This window comes from Channa argus, chromosome 2, assembly GCF_033026475.1.
Source record: "Channa argus isolate prfri chromosome 2, Channa argus male v1.0, whole genome shotgun sequence".
NCBI lineage: Eukaryota > Metazoa > Chordata > Actinopteri > Anabantiformes > Channidae > Channa > Channa argus.
Window position 1 is genome coordinate 29,072,914 of NC_090198.1, and position 15,191 is coordinate 29,088,104.

At 42.7% G+C, this 15,191-nt stretch overlaps 1 protein-coding gene across 2 annotated transcripts; it reads right to left on the reverse strand.

Annotated features, from left to right (window-relative positions):
• Positions 1 to 1,452: 1,452 nt before the first annotated feature.
• Positions 1,453 to 14,200, reverse strand: LOC137106581 (alpha-protein kinase 3-like). Of its 2 annotated transcripts, XM_067490079.1 has the most exons (14): positions 13,952 to 14,181; positions 13,521 to 13,768; positions 12,354 to 12,475; positions 12,016 to 12,133; positions 10,387 to 11,578; positions 6,303 to 8,202; positions 5,141 to 5,288; positions 4,827 to 4,954; positions 4,705 to 4,740; positions 4,346 to 4,620; positions 4,073 to 4,161; positions 2,865 to 3,082; positions 2,510 to 2,558; positions 1,453 to 2,386 (listed from the first exon to the last, which is right to left on the reverse strand). In XM_067490079.1, exons 2-14 carry the CDS (start codon positions 13,646 to 13,648, stop codon positions 2,071 to 2,073), a joined length of 4,719 nt encoding a protein of 1,572 aa, XP_067346180.1. In that variant the 5' UTR covers positions 13,649 to 13,768; positions 13,952 to 14,181; the 3' UTR covers positions 1,453 to 2,070. The 2 variants fall into 2 exon arrangements, with proteins under 2 accessions (XP_067346180.1, XP_067346189.1); XM_067490088.1 differs by lacking the exons at positions 1,453 to 2,386; positions 2,510 to 2,558 and having other exon boundaries at positions 2,910 to 3,026; positions 13,952 to 14,200.
• Between the last annotated feature and the right edge of the window lie 991 nt (positions 14,201 to 15,191).

The window sequence follows — 15,191 nt, forward strand, 5'->3', positions numbered from 1 at the left end:
ACGCTCTCGCACTGCTGCGCTTCATCAGAAGTGACACAAAGTGATTATTTTTTTGTAAAAAGCACCTTGAGCTTCGCACTCGTGTGCAAATTTACCGCTTACATAAAACAATGAGTCACAAATGAGCGGGATCACAAATGATTACTGTGATGAAGTTGACCTTTCACCCTGTGAACACACTCTGCCTGCCAGCAACACTTCATTGTCTAAGTTCTGGGAAGGGATCGGATTTTCTCCAGAAGTGTTAGCTCGGTTAAACATGCAACGCATCAAAGAAACAGCACCCACGTCGCTTCTTTTAAATGAAATGTGAAGTTCTTAAAATGCCATTGCCTTACAGGGATGAATCCTCTAGAGCGTTTACTCCTAATATGTATGTTCTGAACCCGCATTATAAGAAGACATACTACTGTGGAAATGCACCGCAATTTTTAGCCATATTGGCAAGTCGACCAGACTGAAATACATAAATGGATAATATGAAATCGTAGTGGATACTGGTGACTCTGGTGATGTGTGTTAAATGTGTTAATCCCTTCAATTTCTGCTGGAACATTCGCAGCATATGATGTTCTAATCTTCATTATGATTATTATTGTCATTGTTATATTTCTGCCTTCCGTGCGTTTTCGGCACTTACGTACTGCGGCCTACTTTCAGCTAGAAACCCCGTGCGTTTAAACGTTCAGCTTTTTAAGGACATGCGCTCCTCCATTCAGGTCCAAAGCTGTCGTCATGGTAACAAACACGGCCCAATCAGGTCACGTGATCAGGCTGTGTCCAAACACTTTACCTGACAGATTTTCTCCCACATGATACACAGTGGACACACAGACACACAAACAGGAAACACGGTTTCAAAATAAAAGCCTAATTACAACTAATTGACAAAAGAAGTGTTCTTAGATGGAACAGTTACACAGGGAACCATTGCTGGATTTCTTTAGGGCAGTGGGTCTGCATGGTTTTAGCAAGTAAATGAGACTGCTGTTGAGGTGACTGCTGGAGGAAAACTTCATACCGAGTACACTGATTTTTTTTTTCCTTTTTTAGTTGTGCAAACTAAATTGTGAGCATTCTTATTCCAGTTTACTTTGATTTTCCAAGGCAATTGGTTTGCATGTTTTTTTTTTATGCAAGGTCAACTAATCCGAATTGTAGAAATATGATGTAAAAACATAAACTAGACAAAAATGTTGCAGTACTAAAACTGTCTTACAGAACCAGGCCATTTAAAGAGCTCCGCTTTAAATGCTTTGTGCATACTGATGACAGAGTCCTCTCAGATAATAACACTCCATTTCTGATCTTTCCAGGCGATGATGTGTGATAATGAGTGAATGTCGAGTGGATGAGACGGCCTTCTTTCCTCAGCCCTCTCTATCTGTAACATGATCATTTCTATTAAGCCTGATACACTGACGTTAAAAAGCTCACGTTGCGCACTGCCTCTTCAGATCAGAACTTTTTATTTCGCAGCCAGTTGCGTTCAAAGGTGCAAGTTTCTAAAAATGCAAATGTAGAAATGCAAATAAACATGACAGGTCGCAATACAAAAAAACAGCAAAAAAACAAAAACACAGCATTAGGCATCGGCCACTGTACAACAGTGTCACATCAAGCTACATTCGGACTGACTGTCCTGACCAAAAAGGTTGTTCACTCCCAGCCGTTAAAACGTACTGTTCCTGACCGCGAGGCTTCTTTCATGGGTGACTAAAAACAAATATGTTTCGTGCTCTTACACTAAAAAATGACACATACGGCAGATGACATGTTAGGTCATTCCATTCCCAAATGGTCAATACGTCACATTTGTGCAGTAAAAATGCACTGACCTGAGAATGGCATCGACACATCTGACAGATACAAACCCAAGGAAGATACTAATTTTTTATTACACAGCAGCTTTAGCCCCTAGGATTTAAACACAACATATGAGGCCATCAGTCAGCAATAAGTGATCATGGCAAGGAATGGTGGCTGTTAAAATCAAACGGATTATATAAACATATTATTTATTCATCTTTCCCTGAAGGGTTTAATACTTATACTGATAATTAGGAGATATCAGTCTTCTGGCATCGTTTTAGGAGCCTCAGAGGCTTTTTGTCTTGTGGGGGTCTTCCTGCCTTCTTGCTCGGACTTCCTGGGCAGTCTGGGGCTGCCAGCGGCTTTGCGGCCGGTCTGAGGGCTCGAGGAACCGGCAGCCGTCTTGCGTTGCAGTAAGGGGCTCCTGGAGCCCTTCGTCTTCGTTGGAGCCAACAAAGAGTCCATGACCTTTAACGACCTCAGGCTGAGGAGACCGCAGAAGTAGTTACACTGGTGCTGGGAGACAAACTGCTCAAAAACTTTGGGCGTCCCTTCAACAGATAGACCTTGATGCCTGCAGCAACACACGACAAAACCAACTGATACAGTCGTGATTGGTATAAATGTAAATTACCTGTAAAATGAGTTTTTTTTTACGGTGCAATTGACAAAAACAACACAATTGAAACATACTCACCCTGTTGATTTGACTGAAATTCCAACATTGGTGATCTTAGTGTCAACACCTGCAAAATAACACCATACAATGACTTTATATTTGGCTGTTCTATGGTAATATAGTTAGATGCGACAGACAGGCGCAGCCACCACATTAACTCGGCATCCAAACTTTTCCAGACTGCATACAAACAAGTTTTCAGAGCACAATATACTTAAATCAGCATAACGAGGTGCACTGACCTGAAAGTCACCATCCTACAGTATTTTAAGCTTTTAGTTATGGTGAGCTGTGTATTCTCTCTCTTCAATTAGCTACTGACGTGAACTCTTTGTTCAAAAATGTTGTGCTAAACTCAGGCATCCATCTATACCTTCTAGCCGAGTCAGTAGCAGATTGCCGTTGGTCCACTGAAAGATCCAGTGCTGCAGGGCACAGCATTTCTGCTCCGCCCCGGAGCCAGTCCTCATGTCCAGTCTGCCCGTGTGATCCAGGAACGAGTATTTCTGATAGACTCCTGTTAGATCAGCCTCCACTGTGGCATAGGGGACAGTGTTTGCTGGTCTGTACATCATGTAGACTGGAACCACACTGGGTAACAAAGATCATCAGGACTTTAAGGGGGCCTACATGATCTGTGCTTTTAGAAAGACGTTAGGGTTTGGTAATAGTGGGGCGATGTTTCAGAAATCAATCTCTAATGGAGGTAATATTTCTTTAAAATCAATGTAATACGGTTAACACATCAATAATAAAACAAACAAAATAATGTCGCAGTAATTAATTACTGAAGGAAAAAGCAGGTAAATGCTTATTGTGGGCAATGGTCATATCTAGGTGTAAGGAGGCATAAAACATATAGATAATAATGTGCAAACTAAAGAGCTACAGTAATTACCTGGAAACACACGTGGTAGTTTCTGTGTAATAATCACGAATCACATCGGAAAAATGCTAAACTACCTGTTTCTTCTTAATTTCATGGCGATATCTCTATTACCATGGAAATGAGGCCACGGTTGCAGTGGGGCTTCACGTCTGTGGTGTTGCCATGTGCATCCATATGACTTCAAAGATTACCATGAAATTAAGTAGAAACCTTTTCAGGCCTGATTCGTGTTTATTACACAGAAATGTCCACTTGTGTTTTCAAGCTATAGTTTATACTAACTACCTAAATTTGTTGCTTATACCAAGTTATTGCATGTTTATCACTTTATTATTACATGACATTAATTTCATAATTGTTATTATCAACACAATAACCCTGTTACATTGTTATTACAGAAATATTACCCACATTCCTTTGTTATTGACTAACAATTTCCCCAATGTGTCATAATTACCGAGATCTTTTTACTTTGTTATTAAATGGTTATTACCTTAAATCACCGTGGTATTTCTGAAATATTACTGCACTGTTTTGCTAAACTATGCCCCAATATAATTATGACTGTGATATTACATTGTTATTACCCTTATATAACCTTTTTATTTCTGAACCGTTACCCCACTATTCCCAAGTTATTACTAAGCTGTAAAGTGCCAAGACCGTTAACTTTTGATAAGGATTTTACTCACTCCAGACAGGGCCCAAAGTTTTCAATTGCTCGTGCCTCTGCGGAGAATATTTTGCAGTATTCACGAGCCAAGTTCTGAATTTTACACTCCTGCAAATAGAACATTGGAGTATAGCCAGCAAAGATAAGCTGAACCTACATACGTAAATGCATCAAATTCACAATAATCCTCTGTGGGCGGCAGGAATAACACCTGACTTATTCATGTCAGACTTGCATTTACATTTAAGCAGATGAGAATAAATGATTCGTAAAATAAACCTTTGCTACACACCTGCTTGACGGTTTCCAGGTTTCTGTCTATAAGGCAGCTTTCTTCTTTGCCTCCATATGCGATAGGGTTGCGTACTTTAATGATACACGTGTTACCAGACTCAAAGACAGGCTCCAGGCCATAGATGACTTTTGCCCTCCAGACTTTATGACAGCAGCCATCACCAATGCGAGACTCCTGCATCATTATGCGTCCAAACAACTTGTTGCCCCAGACACCAGAGTCGGCCACGCCTTTGCCGAATATGAGGGGAGTCATTTCAATTTCTTCTCCAACTGCACAACGAGCAAAATAATGTATGGAGTTGGGTATGTCAGGTACAGATGAGAGTCATCAGAACACGGGAAATCTTTCCTTACCACCAAGGTCCTCGCGTAGAGACATTGCCGCTAAGACTGTGAGAGAGAAAACAGAAGGATGTTTGCTGAGTCATGCAATTAAACTGCTGCGCTAAAGGGCAATGTGAGAGTTGAGTACGTACTTTCTGCACTAAGAAGTAAGTCTGTTGAATCCGCCCCATATTCATTTGTGATGGAGCATCTGTAAACACCAGAGTCCTTGCTTGATGCTTGAACAATGGCCAGGTTGACCTGAGTTTCCTCCCCTGCACTGGAAAAACAAATTTCAAATGTGCGAGAAAACATTTTATCTGTTGGTGCAAGTGCGTCATCTGAAAGTAGAACGGAGTTACTGGAGCACTTTTTGCTCTAAGACCTAAGAAATGACAAAAAAAAACACGTTTCCAACCAACTTTCCAATCATTCAGTGTTGTGCAATGTTACCCAGCGAACTTACTTTCTTCTAATCTGAACAATCTCCTCGTCGTTTTTGTGCCATTTGATCGTAGAGTCACTGAGAACGTTGAAGAACTGGCACCACAGCTTCATGTGTCCCGAGGCGTCGGCGAAGGTCTCGCTCCTGATCTTCCGAATAACCTGCGGAGCTGCAGGGACGGACACACAGCACAGGTAACACGGGGAAGACAAACACTTTATATGCAAGAAAATAATAATTGCTGTTAATAGGACGAAATGAAACATGCAAACAGGCATTTATGAAAAAACTGTGTCAATTAACACACTTAGTGATGGAGGAGGAAATTACTCATGTACTTAGTGTAAGGACAATTTTGAGGTACTTGTACTACTATCTGTATCACCTTGGATTTAGGAGTATTAGTGTGATTATGGGGTGTAACTGCAACAGCTTTTTGATTGAATTTCTTTATAAAGCTTCTTCTAAAAAAAAAAAACTAGATGTAAACTCGGCAGTAATCATATGACATCGACGCACAGTTCAGTGGAGATGAAATAAGGCTTTATCACATTTAAAGGGTTTTAATTCACCAGTCTGTGCCCAACAGAAACACGGTATGTTAAATTCATGTTCATTTGAGTTTTTAACGAGTCTAAAAACACTGTGACCAAAACCAGCAGCACCATCAGTCTGACGGCTGCAGCAGGGGCAGGCTGGACTTCATTTACTCAATTCACCATTAGCAACAGTGTATAATCGTTACTGCTGCTACTACTGCTTCCTCTGGACTAGATGTGCTTCTCATAAATGAAGCAGGCTGATACTCCAGTGTATAGTACTGTACTGTAGGTCAGCAGAGAAGTAACTAGAAAGCCATAAAGAAATGAAGAACCACATCTGAGAACCCTGAGAGCATCGATAAGCTGACTGATGTATTTGATGTACTAAGAAAACCAACATAATGATATAAGTTAAGCTTATAATATGATGAATATGAATAATGATCAAGTTGTTTTTTTCCTTTTCAGAAGTTGTCACAGACTTTTGAAATAACCCTTTCTAAGTTTAGACTCCCGGTTAAGCTCTAATAAATGAATAAACCTAACATCCTTATAGGTTTAAAAATAGCAAAAACATTGCATATCTATCTTCTCCCTACAAAACCAAAGTAAGAAAAAACATGACGTGGGGGCTGTTGTACCTTTGAATGGGTTATGCTTGTTCTTCTCTGCAGTTTTCTCCTCAGTTTTCACGGGGACTACATTCTCACTGGACTGCTGACTTGGTGCTGGACTCTCTAATGCCGTCTTCCTCCTGCCCGAGAGCGGAGAACGCCGTTCTACAGGAGAGGTTTGCTCAGCGGCCGGTTGGAGCAGAACCGAGCGATGAGACAGGCCTTGAGACGTGGAGAGCGTCGCAGGACCGGTGGAGAGCTTGCTGCTCTGGGTTGAAACGTCCTTTTTCTGAGATCGGTTGTCAACAGGTGGTGTGGCTTCCGTGGTCTCCTCGGGTTGGCTATGGGGTGGTAGGATTTTGCGACGGGCCCCAGATGCCAGTTCTTGTGGAGTTGCAGAGGGGATTGGAGAAACACAGGTTCTTTCCTTTAACAGCGGACGAGCCTCAAGAATAGGATGAGTTGAAAGCTCCTCAGCTTTAGGCCGGTCCTGCTGGACATGCTGGTTCTCCTGTGGATCTGTGGACCTGAACGCTCTGTCAGTGGGTGACTTTCGTGCACTCTGCAAAGTATTGCAATGACCTAAGTCTGTTTCAGAAATTCCGCTTTCAGTTTTGCTGCTGAGTTTAATATCTGGAGCTATCTTTAGTATCAGTTCCAAGTCTTTTTCAGTTGCCTTGTTGGCATACTCCAAAACAGGAGTATTTGTCTCCTGACCGCTGGCCTTTATAGGAGTCCCTGATCTTTGGCTGACAGTCAGTTCATCATTAGAAGTCAAAGCAGGAAAAATGTGTTTGGTGTCTTCACTCCTGGTGGGGGAAACAATAGGGCAATCTGTCAGGGGAACCTGAGAAGATGCTTTAGTTTTCTGACCAGTGTCCATAAAACCATCATTAGAGGTTTTGGCACTGCCATGAAGTTGTGTGGTCTCTGTAGTGGTCACAGATATAGGAGGGATTACAAGCGGTTTTTGTAAAGCCTGAACAGGTGAAGTTGAGCTGCATTCGGTTCTTGGCTCTCTATTGACTTGATGATAAATCTCCATGAGTGTTGCCTTCATGTTTGTTGGAGTGTTCTCCATTTTCCTGTCGGGCACTGATTCCTTCGTGTCCTCTTTACCTGTTCTGTCTCCGTCCCTCACTTCCTCAGATGTGTCCTCTGGTACAAATTCAGCTTGAACCGGCGCTGAATTTGCTATTGTGGAGTCCAGAGCTTTAAACTGTGCCCTCAGCACTTCAGCAATGGATATGACTTCGGATGCGGGTTTTGGAATTTCTCCGAAGTCTATCACCTGCGGCAGTGAGTGTGTGTTTTGCGGATTATTTTCGAGATATGGTGTAGATTGCTCACACTTCTCTGGCTTCACATGCTGTATTTCTGAGCCACTTTCGTCTACAGTTTTTGACACTGGTTTATTCTGTGGAGTTTCCTTTTCTTTATTTTGCATCACGATCCCTGGAGCAGCAGTTTCCGTCTCCATTTCATCTATCTTCTCATTTAGGACCATCTTGTCATCCTGCAATAATAACTTACCTTCCTCATTACTCTCCACCTTCTCATCTACTTGTATTTCCGTCCCATCAACAGATTTTATAGCTGTTTCAACTTGGCTTTGCAGGGCTGCGGGGGAAACCTTATACCCTTGGGTCTTCTCACCAGCCCCAGGGCTTTCGAGGGGTGACTTCTGAGGCCCTGTAAAAAGGACCGAATGGCTTTCATCTGATCCCCTGGAATGATGCAATGTGGCCTGTGTCATTTTGTCCATGGATAGTTGAAGAGCAGTGTTCAAAGACAAAGTCTGTGTGTCAACAGTTGTGGTCTCACTTTCCAGTGCAGTCTTTTGTGGTGGTAGTTCGGCCACTGCACAATGGTCGTGTGGAGGCTCAAGGCTGGCAGGTGCCTCATTCCTGTTGCTCATTGTCTGAGCCTGTGCAAGAAGATACAAAACAAGCAGAGTTTTCCATGCTGTAAATAAGTACCTTAGCCAGGCTGTGCAGGATACGGCTCAACAGGTGTAATATTAAAACAGCAGCAGGGTAATCGTGAATGAATTATGAAATGGGAGTTCCAGGCATGAGAGGTCAGGGGAGGTCAGGCTCAGAAAAAGACCCCCCCCACAAAAGAAGAGAAATCCCAAAATGTACTAAAAATAGACTAAATTACCAAATAGAGAGGGAGAGAGAAAAAAAAAACTAATGTACAAACATCATTTACTAAAAATCCTTAACACAATAAGCCAAGATAAGGAAAATGAGGAAAAATAGATGCACAATGATCCCAGAGAGACAAAAAAATGACCAAAAATAGACACAAATTGATCCCAAAGAGAAGAAAAAAAAGAAGAAAAAAAAAGACAAAAAAATAAATAAAAAATTACTAAAAATACACAGAGACAATACCTCATTTGTAGTCCTTTTGGGTCATTTTCAGTCAGGGGACTTTATATATTTGGGGTGGGGGTTCATTTACCACTGTGTGCCTTCATAATTCATTCACGAGATTAATCAGCAACAAATAAAGAAAGGACTGGAAAAACCACAGAGACTTTTCTAAACCGGGGAAACGGATCTTTAACCTGCTCTATAGGGAGTCTGGGCACAAATCACCATGGCTTCCATTAATAAAGGTTCTCAAGTTGGAATACATGCCATATATTAGTATTTGCATTCTTGTGAATCTTGTGAACATGCAAAAAGTATTAAATATATTTGGGTTTGAGATTCTATAAATCGATTCACTCTCCCCTAGGATTAGTAATAAGCCATGATATACAACAAAAAAAGTTGGGACAATGTGTAAAACCTAAATAAAATCAGAAAGCAATGATTTGCAAATCTCACCAACCTATATTTTATTCACACTAGAACATAAACAACATATCAGATGTTGAAACTGAGACCCTTTAGTAGAAAATATTCGTTTATTTTGAATTTGATGGCAGCAACACGTCTCAAAAAAGTTGGAACGGGGTGATGTTTACAATTGTGTGGACCTTTTTGTGCATCATAAAACAAAAAAATCCAGCAACAAAGGTCCAGGACTGCTGGTAATAAAATTTACAGATCATTGCATTCTGGTTTTATTTGTATTTTATTTATTTTAATTGTATTTATTAGTTTTTTTATTGGGGTTGTCGATGAAATACACATTGTTTACATTATCTAAAAGGGGAAAAAAAGTCCCTATAATAACATAAAATTATACAATATACCTTTTTCACCTAAGTGCGACATGCTGAGGCCCACTCAGGAAGGTTGCTATTCAATGTTTCAGTGTGGCCAGAAAGGAATGCTGACCATTTTAAGTGGTGCTGTGGTCATGCAGGGATCGGTCGCAGCTCCCAGGGCCATTGGGATTCAGCCCAAGGTGATTGCATAAGCGTGGTCAGAGAACGGATCCCAATCAAATAGCAGCGATTGGTATGAGTATGTTGCCTGATGGCCAAGCATAAGCACCTTGTAGCACACAAAGAATTTCTGTGTATTTTAACTTATTTAGTAACTTCAAACACCGTCAATGCGACTTCCATTTTCAAACATTTCAACATTTTCAGGGAGTTCGTGGGTGGAGACCTTGGAAACTTGACATGACTCTAATATGGGTCTATTAAATAGCAGCCAGTTGGCTTAAATTAGCACAAACAAACTGGAAACAGGGGCAAACGGCTACAGTAGCTGTCCAGAGGTAACGAAATCTGCATGACAGCACTGCTAGCGCTCACTCACTAGCTCACGATATCTGGTTTGTGTAAAAGCCACAACTGGATATTGACAGAACCAGAACCAAATCCCTATCATTTCCGGTCATTGTAGTTTCAGCCGAGCTAATTCTCATCTGTAACGGATACACATGAGAATGAGGCTGTTCTTATGAATAAATTCGAAATGTTGAATCGCATCCTCCCAGAGGTTTGAACATTCGACATCAAATGCACTGCATCGACATAAAGGTACAACTGAAGCGTCTGTCAACATGTGCGTCACTTAATTCTCGTCCCACAGCGGGACATACTTGTAAGCAGTATAAATAGCCCGAGGATGCATGTGTTACTGATGAGGCCTGTGTTGGCAGCACAAAGCCCTAATGAGCTCATGGAGAAAGACTCACTCACCTCGCTCTGTAGGGCTGGACGGGAGCCAGACTGGTTTCTTTGGCGGATTTCCTCCTCAGACAGCTGATCTCCCGCCTGTTCACACGGAGGCTGATGTAAAGCAGTCCAGCTTTCATATAGTGTGTCCACTGACTCAAGGTCTCTGTGTGCTAAAGATTCACCAGTGGACGTCTTTGACTCGTTGTCAACGTCCATAAGTGTCACGTGTTCGGTTTTAGTAGCGTCGTCCCTTAATGTGCGCAGTCGTTCTGGTGCCCGTGGTTGTGTCGGGGTTAGGAGTGTATCTGGTTTTCCTCCGGTATCTTTGCGTCCAGCTTTCTTCCCGTGCTTTGCAGCTTGTTTACCTCCACCTTCTGACACAGTTTGACTTGTAGACGGTGGAGCAGATGGAGGTACAGCTGGAAAAGCAGTGAGCTGTTCCTTCTGATAAGGCCTAACACACTCGTTGTTGTCACTCGAAGGCCTTGTCACAAACTTTTCTTCATTTGTTGTGGATTTCTGATGTTTTCTCGTGTGTGCGTGGACGTATGAATCCACCACTGAAGAACTAGTAATGTTGTTTACTTCCATGACCTCGTCTGACTCTGTGCAGGAAAGAGCTGAGGAGACTGGAATCTCTTCCTTCGTCCTCCTTTCCTCAGACGCCCTCTCTCCCACTGTATCTGCCTTTGCAACTTTTTCCCAGTTGGAAATTTTAATCTTCTTGTTGACGGGAGTTTTGGGTGGGTGTGCAGAGTCGTGCATGTATGCCCCCCTCCTGAGATCATTTTCACTTACATCACATCCACTAGTGACAGCAGACACGGGCCCATCAGTGACCGGGACTGGCTTTTCTTCAACCTCCTCTGTGCCGGCTTCTTGCAGCCCGGTCTCAGTCTCGCCAGGCACTTCCTGGAGGTTCTCGTCATTGCCTTCGTCCTCCGTCGAGCTGGGAGTGCTGAGAAAGGCCTCCATTGTGGAGCGGCGTTTCCTCTGTGTCCTCTCTGGGCTGATGGTTCGGAGCGGCTCCAGGTTTTCTTTACCTTCTGCTTCCCTGCATCTCTGATCTGCCTTTTGTTTCATTTTGGCAAAGTAGCGCTGGTGGATCTTAAACTCGTTCATTTCACCCACCTCCAGAACCCCAGAGCACGACACGATGCCTTTAGTGTTGCTGGCCGAGGCCTGGTATATAGCTGCATCCTCCACTGTGCAGCTGCAAAGAAACAAGCGATTAAGCAGATTTAAAGCTCACTTAAAGTGTCTTTGCTATTTATATAAAAAGTGATGATCTTATAGTATCATGATACACCAAGTGCAGTCAGAAGTCATGTTAGTGTATCCACACCCTGAATGGCTCCTCACCTAGTCCCACTGGGCACTGGGACGTTAGGATAAGCCAAAACAATCTTAACTGGACAGTAAATGCTTAAAAACCATCCACAGACTGAGCAAAACAGAGGAACCAGCTACAAACAGTAGAAAATGTGGCAAAAAGCAGCCACACGAGCATCAAACATGCCCACAAAACAATCCCAGGGCCCTCATTTTGTGTTTCTCTCAGTCTGAGACCCCCACACAGGAGGGGCTCCCTCACATCGTGTCCAGGGGGCCGACTTGCACATAATCCAACCATGTTCCAAAGACACTTACTTGTAAATGTGCAGGGAATGGTTTTGTCCATTGCGGAATATTTCATATTTAGGCAATCCACAGTATCTGTCCAACTGCATATCATCCTTATACCAAGTAACTTGAGGGACAGGGTATCCTGAAAAGACAAGAAGAAAAAATGAGTAGATTCTGTAGCAGCTTAAAAAAAAGGAAAACTGTGCGGAATATGTGTAATTTCTAGCAGTTTGAGCAGATTCGGTGCATTATTTTTTTCCCCCTTTAAGTTCCTATGCGACAATTCAATTCACATTAAATATGGATGAAAGCCTTGGAGGGTGTGTGTCAATCTGTTTGGAGATGCACGATGACGTGTTTACCGGCAACCACGCACGAGAACTTCACATTGCTGTTCTCAGACACGGCTTTTGACTTCAGGGTTGCTTCAAACGAGGGCTGAGTTTCCTCAGTCAACTGTGCGATCACACTGCAGAGCGTGCTCCTGCACAGGGAAGGTAGAAACGGCAAAGACGAAGTTGTGTCTGCAAATTCTTCCCTCCGTACATATACAGATTTTATACAGTCTGGAGAAAAGCTTCACAGACATAATATGGATTGATGTGGTGTTAGATGCATATTACATTATCAGTGAGCATGTGTTTATTAGGTGATGGTGTCAGTGTTGGATCGGTGCACAGTTAAAAGATAAAGTTACATTTGAGAGCACGTTAGTCACAGCTAAGTCAACAAGTCGAGACCCTAATCCTACAGACAGTCACACTTCTGAATAATGTCCGTATTGCACATCTATGTACGTCCTGCAGGGCTGCAGCCTTTTGTGTGGAGTCCGGTTTCCTCCCACAGTCCAAACACATGCATGTTCGGTTTACTGGTGACTCTAAATTGCCTGTAGGTGTGAATTTGCATGTAAATGGTGGAGTGTCTGTGTTGGCCCTGAGACAGACTGGAAACTTGTCCAAGGTGGACCCTGCCTCTCACCCTGTGACAGCTGGGATAGGATCCAGCCCCCCGAGACATAAACAGGATAAGTGGTTACAGATAATGGATGGATGGACAAATACATGTCCTTTATCCTGCTGTTTTAAAGTCACATGACACAAAAAATACTGCTGACTTATCTAAAATTAGCTCAAATTGTCACTTATGCAAACAAGACAATAATTCCTCATTATTACTGCCGTAAAACACTTGACATTTTCAGTGTGACGTGCACAAGAAATTGTCCCATTAAAGGCAAACAAAGGGTGACAAAGAATTAAAAATCTAGCCTCTTAAATTCCTCTAAGGCAGAAATCAACTGCTTTTATCTCAACACTCTCTGTCCACTCAGACCCATTAAAAAAATCCCTCCATGCAGAAGCTGCTGTTGGTGTATTGCTCAATGTGAACTGCATAGCTGCATAACTCAGATGCTGTTCTTAATCAGTGGTGTATTTAAACTCTGGTGACCATAGCAACAAACAACATGCCACGCACATTCGTAGCAGGTTACAGGTATGGTTGTAGAACTATTCAGGACTCCGTACCTGTTCTCTGGTCTCACGTTCGACAGGTAGCTGCATGCACCTGCACGGCTGCTCCCGTCGACGTCGCCCCCATTGATGGACCTTCCGTTGGCAGAGAGGGAGCGTGTCACCGTCCTCCGAGAACCCATTTTCCACCAGATTAAAAAAATAAATTAAAAAAAAATGCTCCGGAAAACTAAAAAGTCCTCAAAGACAAAAAAAAAGTTTGTGTTGCCTCTAATTTTGGGGTTTTCCCTTTCCGGTGGGAGCTGAAAGAGAAGGGAGAGTGACAACACGAACTCTTGATCAAAGGTTGTGTTAGAGACTGCAAACATGGAACATTTGGGGGTTTTCAGTAGTTCCAATGAGAGATGCCTCCCTCCTTTACACGCTCTCCTATTCATTAGCTACATAAACACCACTCGGCCGTTTATTCTCCACAGTTAACTCACCATTCACAAGTTTCTTTTCCTCCTTTGACAGATAGTCCACAGCACTGACTTAGGGCAGTGCGCGTTCCTGTCAAACATGACCATGCGCAGGGGGCTGCTCTATTTATAGCCTGCCTGCAAATGGGCACAGGAGCTCATCACAATGTCCATGAGTTGTCACAGAAAACATGCACTAAAAGAGTCAAAATGCTTCACTTCAATAAGAATCAATCCCTACGAAGAAAAAGAATTCCACACTGATTCCATTTAAACTCAAGGTCATCCAAGATGTGGGAGTCCCCCAAATAGGTGGGAGAGGATTTAAAACAGTGGGCGAAGGTTTTTGTTTTTTTTTTTCTTTCTTATTCTGGTAGCAGTGGACTGCATGAACTCAGAGAACTGAGGGACCACTCGAGCGCTCAGTCGCTGGCTGCTCTTCTCCTCAAGACCGTGAGCTCTGTGCACACGCTGTAGTAAAGGTTGGTGTGAGCCTGTCAATCTGGAGGACGACGCCATCACTTTTTATGGCCGTTAATATGAGCGGTACCTACTTTCAGACATTAATAGTTTCAAATAGCGTTAATATCCCATGTTTATGAGACAATATGACACAGTGTGAGAAGCATTGTCCTGGGAGGGAGAATTGCATCAGATCCCCATAGGAAAAGCCGTCGGAATAGAACAGCCTTATATAGGCAGATCCCAGTCAGTGCCAAAGAGCTATGGGCTCTTATCTTTGCACAGGCACGCACACACTGTCACACACACACTTTACACCAGCACGAAAATCACTCATGATTCACACAAACACAGTCAGTGAGTCAGTGGGAAAACAAGTATCATGTGGACATTGTAGTTTTACCCGCAAACAAACTGTATTTGAATGAATTGATCTTTGAGAGGATGTGCTGTTTTTGCATTAAAGCCAAACTGCAAAGCTTCCAGCTTTGGACTGATAACTGGCCTCCTGAGTGTGTTGACCATAAATCAGGCTCAAAGACATGAATCTGAATTATCATCATCTCATCTGACCACACACTCTTGTCATACCACACATGCCTATGTGCTGTCTGGTCAGCTATTTTAACTTTCTTTTCCATCCTTTCATTGCTAGCTGTAAGGGGCGGCCGTAGCTCAGTTGGTAAGGTGGTTGGTGGTTTGATTCCCGCTGCCTCCTGTCAAAGTGTCCTCAGACAAGTTCTATTGAATGTGCAAATCTTTCCCTGTAGGGATCAATAAAGTAGTTATAGATTAGCGGCAG